The sequence below is a fragment of the Leishmania major genome, chromosome 1 (genome assembly GCF_000002725.2).
Source record: "Leishmania major strain Friedlin complete genome, chromosome 1".
Taxonomy (NCBI): Eukaryota; Euglenozoa; class Kinetoplastea; order Trypanosomatida; family Trypanosomatidae; genus Leishmania; species Leishmania major.
The window spans coordinates 135,001-143,363 of NC_001905.3; the positions used below are offsets into that span (position 1 = coordinate 135,001).

Genomic DNA, 8,363 nt, shown 5'->3' on the forward strand with positions numbered 1-8,363 from the left:
CCACGCATACCTGTGCCTGATGCAGCCTGCCTGCTTGCCTGCTCTCTCTCTCTCTCTCTCTCTCGGGCGCGCGCCCGTTTTCTCTGTGGGGTGCGGCTGTCGTAATGAGGTGGGAGCGCAGCTCGGGTGCGTTCGTGGCGGCTGGTCGTGGCGGCCGCGGACAGAAGCCAACGCACTGTGGCACGCGAAACCCCGCGCGACGCCGTCCATCCATCCACCACACGAAACTGACACGAAGGCGTTCAAAATCGAAAGGGTGAAAGGGGGAGAAGGGCGCCGACAGCCAGACGCCGGTGGACGCTGCAGGACAACGATGGAGAAGCAGAGGAGAGCGGTGAAGGTGACGCCACAGGAAGGAGGGAGAGGAGGAGGGGGGGGGGCGCATAACACGCCTCCGCTCGACGTCTCTGCACCATCCCCTGGCGCTCCGCTCGGCTCGCCCCGCCCCTCCCCCACCCCTTCCTCCCGCGCCAGTCCATCGCCTCGACAAGAGAGGAGGGAGGGGGGGAGGGCGCACGACACCGTTGGACAACGGAAGCCAACACGAAGGACGTGCGGCGTTCATTGGCAAGGGGTGTCGGCCGGAGGGTGACGGATGCTGGCCCGCGTGGGCGTGTCTCGTGATGGCAGTGGCAAGCGTGGTTGCTCCTGAGAGGAAGGGGGTAGAAAAGTGCACCCCCCCCCTCTGCGGGCGAGCTGCGGCACGTGATGGAGAACCACGTAGGGACCTGTGAGTCCCCTCGATGGTGCTGCCACAAGTGCGTTGGTGGCGCATACGTGGTCCAGGCAAGCTGAACGGCACCACCACCACCACCCACTTTGACAGCAAGCACCCTCCTCTCGAGCCACAGGCGGCAACGCCAGACGTGCGCTGGACACTATCACAGACGCACATGCGTGCTGGACACGGGTGCTCTACCCTCTTCTATTGCCGTTGCTGTGGCTCATCGCGTTCGTGTATTCATTTCTCTCCGCCTGCGCCTGCCTCCCCACCCTCACTCCCACCCTCAGCACATGATAACGCTTGGATCGTCCATTCGAGCAACACCTAGGCCCCTCCCCTCCCCTCCCCCCCCCACACACACACCACACAACGATATCCGTACCGCATATACTGAACATCATTGCTGCCACTACCGCCATCACCGTCACAACGGTGCCTGCTCTCCGTTGCCTCACACCCGCTTCCCCAAAGCCGGTCCGTTGCACCTCGTACATCCGCGATCGCCGCTGTCGCTCGCGCGCCTGTGTTGAGCTAATTCGCATGCTTCCTCTTCTGCTGCTACGCTCGGGGAGGGGGGGGGAAAGGGAGGTCACGGACGTTGGCCGCTGGACATCGTCGCCGTCATGGTGGACGTGCAGTAAGCTGCTTGTCCTCCGAGCACACATAGCGTGCATAGATCCATTCAACAGCTGAAGGGCCGGAGGGCGTCATGCACACGTACGGCTTGATGCCCGCGGTCGACTGCGCATCGTTAGCCGCATCAAGTCACTGGCCAAGAACGCCCTAGGTGAGTACATCCCGATGGAGAGCCTGGAGTCCCTGTACGCACAGGTGAGCCTGTGCGTGCCGAACGGCGTGTGCGTCGTTGTCCACTCTGCCAAGTACTACGTCTGTGCCATCGCGTGCACGACGGAGAGCAAGGCGATGGTGTTCGCGCGGCAGCACGACACCGCCAAGGTAGCGGAGGGGCGGCACGCCATAGGTGGTGTGCGGCGCGTCAGCGATCACTGGACGATGGAGGAGCGAGATCGGCTGCCACGGTCAAACAAGCGAAGGGAAGGGTACTGCTCACCGTGCAGTCGTGCGGCATGCGAAGCGGAACAGAGCGAGAGAGAACAAGGGCAGTGGAGGGCTGACGACGATGTGGACCGGCACGACGAAGCTCATTATGATCTGTGGCCATGTCTCCGCCGACACCCGCCCCACTCGAACACCACACCACACTGCGACAACGACTTCGTATCCTTCTTCCCCTCTCTTTCTCAGTTCTTTACAGCCGCAGAAGCCGACGGGGGGCGGCCAAGGGGAAGGGGTCGGCATCGGCTTGCGTACGGTGGTCTTACAGGAAGCTCTACCGAAAGTAGCAGCAGCAGTCGCGGTTGTTAGCTGCGGTGACTGCCCCCCCCCCACACACACACACACACCACCACCACCACCACCACCCCACCCCACCCGGGCACTTCCCGTCGCTCGTCGATTCCACCAGGAATGGAGGGCGGATGTGAGCACCTTCGCCTGGACACACATACACACAGAGCGAGCGCGGCGTCATCAGCCGCTCTCCTTCCGTCTCCATCCAAGAAGTCAGAATGTGCATGCATGTGCCGATATACCACCGCATACTTCACCACGTCCTCGTCCCTCTGGCCATCATCGCTTGCCCGTGACTCACATGCTCTCTTCCCCGCCCCCCCCTCCCTCTTTCATCCCTCCCCCTCTCTCTCTCTCTCTCGCTTCGTCTGACACACGCATCAAACATGCGCGCGCACGACGCGGCTGCACCACACAGAAAGCAGCAACACACACACACACACACACACATTCCTCCCTCCCTCGCCTCAAAAACCAAACGCAGAACACGCACGCCGGTACACCCCGCGTGAGTCGCTGAAGCGCCATCCTCCCAGTCTCTCTCTCTCTCTCAGGAGCGAGCTACGTCGATAGGTTTTTTTTCTTTTCACACGATCATCCCCTTACTCGCGGCGATGGGCGGGTGCGTGGTCTCTGTGATGGCGAAGCGCAACGCGGCGCAAGTGATGCCCGACCCGCGCGCCGAGGCGCTCGAGCGCCGGCGTGCCCAGTGCGGTGGCAATTTTGTGCAACGCGTGCCCGGCACGGAGAGCGAGCACGCCTCAGCCATCTACCGCATCGCTGGAGTGACAGCGGAGCAACACGAAGCCATCCTCGCGGCGGCCGCGGCGAGGCCCACCTTTTACACCACGCTGATGCGTCACTGCGCGGAGCGCACGGACCAGCGCGTGCTTGGCTACCGCCCCGTGAAGTGCGTCACAAAGGAGCCGGCGCCGTCGAAGTCAAGCGGCAGCACGAGCGAGCCAGCGAAGAAGGAGCGGCTCATGAGCATCACACACTTCGACGAGGTGGTGCACGTCACCTACTCAGAAATGGAGGAGCGCATCTTCCACTTCGGCGCCGGCCTGGCCGCCCTCGGCGTCACCGCCAACGGAAACGTTTCAATCTACCTCGACACGTGCGTCGAGTGGCTGATCGGCATCTACGGCATCTGGTCCTGCAGCGCCGTCGCCGCCACCGTCTACGCCAACCTCGGCGAGGCGGCCCTGGCGCACGCGCTGCACGAGACGGAGAGCCAGGCGATTCTGTGCGGGTCGGTGAATGTGGCGAATGTGCTGAAGCTGATGAAGAACGGGGTCATGCCGCAGGTGCCGATCATCCACGTCGGCGCCCTGCCCGCGTCGCTCGACACGCACGGCGTGCAGGTGGTGAGCTTCAAGCAGGTGGAGATGATCGGCGCGGCACACCTCGAGGGTGGTGCGGCGAAGGGCACGGGGCCGTTGAACGACGACGACCTGGCATTGATCATGTACACGAGCGGCACGACCGGTGACCCGAAGGGCGTCATGCACACGCACCGCACGTTGGCTGCTGGCCTGCACACCCTCGAGCCGCGCGTGATCGACCTGCTCGGCCAGCCGCGCCCCGACGACGTGTACCTCTCCTACCTGCCCATGGCGCACATCATGGAGTTCACCATCACAAACCTGTTCATCTTCCGCGGTGCCTTTATCGGCTTCGGCACGCCGCGCACGCTGACGGACACCACGGCACGGCCGCACGGCGACCTGCTTACGTTCAACCCGTCCATGCTCGCCGGCGTACCGCGCATCTTCGACACGCTCAAGAAGGCCGTCGAGGCGAAGCTGCCGCCGGTGGGCACGCTCAAGCGACAGGTGTTCGACCACGCCTACCAGAGCCGGCTGGCGGCGATGAAGGAGGGCAAGGACACGCCGTTCTGGAACGAGAAGGTGTTCGCGGCGCCGCGTGCCGTGCTCGGCAGCCGCCTACGGATCATGCTCAGCGGCGGCGGCCCGCTGTCCGCCGCGACGCATGAATTTGTGAACGTGGTCTTTGGCCGCGTGGTGATTGGCTACGGGCTCACGGAGACGATCTGCGTCGGGGCGATTCAGATCCCCGGTGACACGGAGACGAACGTGACGGGCTTGATGGAGCCTGGCCAGGAGATCAAGCTGCTCGACATTGACGAGTACAAGCACACGGACACGCCCGAGCCGCGCGGCGAGATGCTGTCACGCGGGCCGTACCTGTTCAAGGGCTACTACAAGCAGCCGGAGCTGACGCGCGAGGTGCTGGACGAGGATGGCTGGTTCCACACCGGCGACGTTGGCAGCTTTACCGCGGACGGCAAGATGCGTATTGTCGGCCGCGTCAAGGCGCTGGCGAAGAACTGCCTGGGCGAGTACATCGCGCTGGAGGCGCTCGAGGCGGTCTACTCTAGCAACGAACTGCTGCAGCCAAACGGCGTGTGCGTCCTCGTGCACCCGGACAAGCCGTACATCACGGCTCTGGCGCTGACGGACGAGGCGCGTGCAACGAGCTTCGCGGCGAAGCACGGTATCGAGGGTACGTACCCTGCCCTGCTGAAGGACCAGCGCTTCCAGCAGGCGGCCGCGATTTCGATGGCCGACACGGCACGCGCCTCGAACCGCGCGTCCTTCGAGTGCGTGAAGCGCGTGCGCGTGATCGACGACGAGTGGACCCCGGAGAACGAGATCTTGACAGCTGCCCAGAAGCTGAAGCGCCGCGTCATCGATGCGCAGTACGCACAGACGATCGCAGAGCTCTTCGCGGATGATTAGCCGCGTCGATGTATGTGTGTGTGTGTGTGCGTGTGGGTGTGTGTGTGCATGTGTGTTGCTCAGGGACTGAGTATGACGGAGACGAAGAGAGAGAAAGAGAACCGCTAACGCGAGCACAGTACGCCATCCAGCGGTGCAACGCACCGTCGTGCGCGTGGTGCATCCGATCCGCCGAGCTCCGCAGTGTTACATGCGGGTAGTGTCCCTCTCGGTTCTCGTTCTCTCTACCTCCTCCCACCCCAAACACACATATACCGCGGGCCTCTTTCTTTTCGTTGTTGACCTCCCATGCCCTTGACGTGGTTGCATGCAGGCATGTATATATATATATATATATGTATTGTAAATAACATGGTCATATCCCTCCTACGCACATGTATATATGTATATACATATATACATGTGCGTAGGAGGGATAGAGAACTATCTGTATTTATCATTATCTTCCACCAGACTTTGGCTGTCGCTTGTCAGTACAGGAGGAGCCGTGAAGGAAACACGTTTTACGCCACGGTTGTCTCTCTGTCACACACCCACACACCCACACACACACTCGATATCTCGATCTCTTCACTAGCTTGTTTGTTGTGTTTTTGCTTTTAGTTTCTTCACAGTTACTCGCTCCTGTGTGTGTGTGTGTGTGTGTGTGTGTGATTGCTCTCGCTCTCTCTCACACACACACACACCGATCGTGTCTTCTGTGGTATCTTTGCTATGAAACAACTGCTGATGTCGTGTGGATGTGTTGTAGACGGGGGTATATCTCTCGCTCTCTCTCTCTCTTGTGTGTGTTTGTTTCTGCTTTTCTACTTCTCTGTGTCATGTATGTATTGCACGTGCTCCCCTCCCCCCTCCTCCTCCTTTGGCCTCTGAGCACGTCTCCCTTGTTGTTGTTGCTCGATGTCGCCTGGGCGTTGGTGCGCATCTGCCAGCTGTCCTCTTCCGTTGCTGCTGCCTGCTGCTGCTGCTACTGCTGCCGCTGTATATCACCTTCGCACCTCGCGTCCCGATCTTTTCCTTTCACTTTTTTGTTTAGTAGCGCTTCAGTGCGTCGTCCCCCCCCCACCACCACCACCACCACCACCCACACTGCCCGACTCTTCTTCGCTCTCGATCGACACACGTGGATGCGTTCTCCGTGCCGGTTGCGTGCGTGCGCACCTCTGCACACACACACACACAGACACGTGCAGCCGACGAGAAAAGGAGAGAGAGAAAGAGTGGCGTGAAGTACAAGATAGCACATATAAAGACGCACGCACGCACACACGCGCGCGTGTGTGCGTGCGCACATCAGACATTAGAACAGGTGAAGCAAACTCACAAGCAGCGGCGTTCGCAAGCACGAACCTGTCGCCCTGCCCTCCCTTCCGGCTGTTCCTGCGCTCGCCTTCCTTCCTTCCTTTTTCTTCCTCTTGTGCGCCCATGGAGAAGACCTGGCCAGCATCAGTGCCAGCGTCCTCACGCCAGCACTATCTCCTCGGTGCGTGTGTATTCTCATCTCCGCCCCGGTACACCCTCTCCCCATGGCGCCGTTACCTATTCATCTTCTGTCCTCGTTAAGAATGCAGATACGTACGCAGATGCAGGGCAAGTCTTCGTGGTGCGCCTCAGAATGGCACGAGGGCTTGTCGTACAAAGACAGAGAGAGGAGAGAGAGAGACACGACCAGCGCGACCGCCCGCCTCGCCCCTCCCCCACCTCCGGTGGTTCGCCCTGTTGCGCCTCCGAATCCCTGTGGGGTGGTGCGGCGAGAAGCCAGAGGTCGCTCTCACACGCTGCTGGGCCTTGCACGGACTGGGCAAGTGGCCGCCGTCGGCGAAAACGTGTCATACCGTCTCCTTGGGGCCCAGAGGGCAGGACCTCGATGCGTTTGCGGTCTCATGATCCAACAACCCACCAACCCCTCCTTGCCTGCATAACCTCTTGGGTCTATCCTCTCCCCTGCTCGCACAGCATGGCAGCTGCAATGCACACACACACACACACACGCACACGCCCCTCTCGCTCCGTGCAGTCTCTCCTCCCCTCTCTTTCTGCAGACAACACGCCAGCTCAACGGAGCGAGTGTTTTAGGCGCATCACTTCACCAGTCACCACCACCCCGACAGAGGTCACCACGGCCAAGCATGCCGGGTGCACCGAGTCCGGCAGCAGGCGAACTCAGACGCCATCTTGCACGGCTTCAGGGATGAAGAGCGGACTAGGCAGCGAGGAGGCACTAACGGGCCGAAGAAGATCCTGGCAGCCCTCTCCGCGCCGAGGAGCAGCACCAGCCGCAAGAACAGCAACCCTCAAGGAACTCGAAAGACAGGGCTGCCTGTCGGGTGGTCCAGTGATCGGCCGTACAGAGAAGACGATGATGAGATGCTCACAGGGGTGGAAGCTTGCCACGCGGGAGGACGACACGCCACGGAGCTGCCTTTTCCTCTGCTAGAGCGCATATGCCAATGCAGCTGTGTTGCACGTGCATGCGGGCTGGCGGCTTCTCCGCTTGATGAGCCTGATCATGTGCATACGATGCGCACGGCGAGCGTGCACTCAGCCGACACACACCGCCTCCAGAACCTTTCAGGTGTAGACGTGGAAAGAGTCATCCTTCGTTGCCAGGTTCAGGGAGGTCCCTCACACTCCCACGCAGCTGTGCCGAGCCGCGGCCCTCGGGCTGGAGCGCGCGGAGGTGCTGCCGGTGTGGGAGAGGGAGGAGGGGGTCGAGGTTGCAGCACCACAGCAGAAAAGAACGAAATGTGTCGAGCGCGAGCGAGTCGCGAGACGACACACGAGCAGCAGCAGGAAGCAGCGCACGTTTTCGTTTATTTCGTTCTTCAGTCCTCCACGCGTAGCCGGGAGATCGAAGAATTGTGTTCTCCCCATGCCTCTCCGCTGCCGTCCAGCATACGGTCACCGCCACTGCACCTTCCTCCCTCCCCCCCCCTCTCCTCCTCCACTTCACCTTTACTCGACGGCTCTTCGATGAGCGCGTCAGTCGTCGTCTGCGCAGGCACGTAGACACGCTTTCGAGGATGAACTTGTTTGCATCGTCGTCTGTGCGCGTACGTGTGTACCGTGCCGTGAGCCATGTGGGACACGCCTCTTTCCGTGGCGTTGCCCTCTCCCTATGTTGTCCGGGTATTCTATACTGGAGCAAGGATCGATTCCCCCTCCCCCTCTTCCCCTCCTCCCCCGTGCTCTCCTCCCTCCACACGGACGCGCACACACACCGAAACCCACACCCACACCCGCGCCTCCGTCTAACTTTCATCGTACGTGTGTGTATGTGTGTGTGTCTGTGTGAGCGCTGCACACCGCAACACGTACAAACATCCAATGAAGCACAGCCACCCACCCACACACACACACGCACAACAAAGAAAAAACAATCATTCCTGTAGTCATCACCGCACGCGCGCACTTCCTCCCCCTTCCTCCCCCCCCCTCCCCTCCCCCTCCCTCTTTCCCGTTTCGCCTGCGCCACAGCAGCACACCTGCACGCGGACGCATGCAAC

At 61.2% G+C, this 8,363-nt stretch overlaps 2 protein-coding genes across 2 annotated transcripts; both read left to right on the plus strand.

The window, feature by feature from the left end:
- Positions 1 to 1,525: 1,525 nt before the first annotated feature.
- On the plus strand, positions 1,526 to 2,110 carry LMJF_01_0510 (putative fatty acyl CoA synthetase 2; the record flags this gene model as incomplete). The annotated part of the gene is made up of 1 exon (XM_003721525.1): positions 1,526 to 2,110. The coding sequence occupies one exon, from the start codon at positions 1,526 to 1,528 to the stop codon at positions 2,108 to 2,110; it is 585 nt and encodes a 194-aa protein (XP_003721573.1).
- Positions 2,111 to 2,709: 599 nt separating this feature from the next.
- LMJF_01_0520 (putative long-chain-fatty-acid-CoA ligase) lies at positions 2,710 to 4,857 on the plus strand (the record flags this gene model as incomplete). Its single annotated transcript, XM_003721526.1, has 1 exon — positions 2,710 to 4,857. The coding sequence occupies one exon, from the start codon at positions 2,710 to 2,712 to the stop codon at positions 4,855 to 4,857; it is 2,148 nt and encodes a 715-aa protein (XP_003721574.1).
- Between the last annotated feature and the right edge of the window lie 3,506 nt (positions 4,858 to 8,363).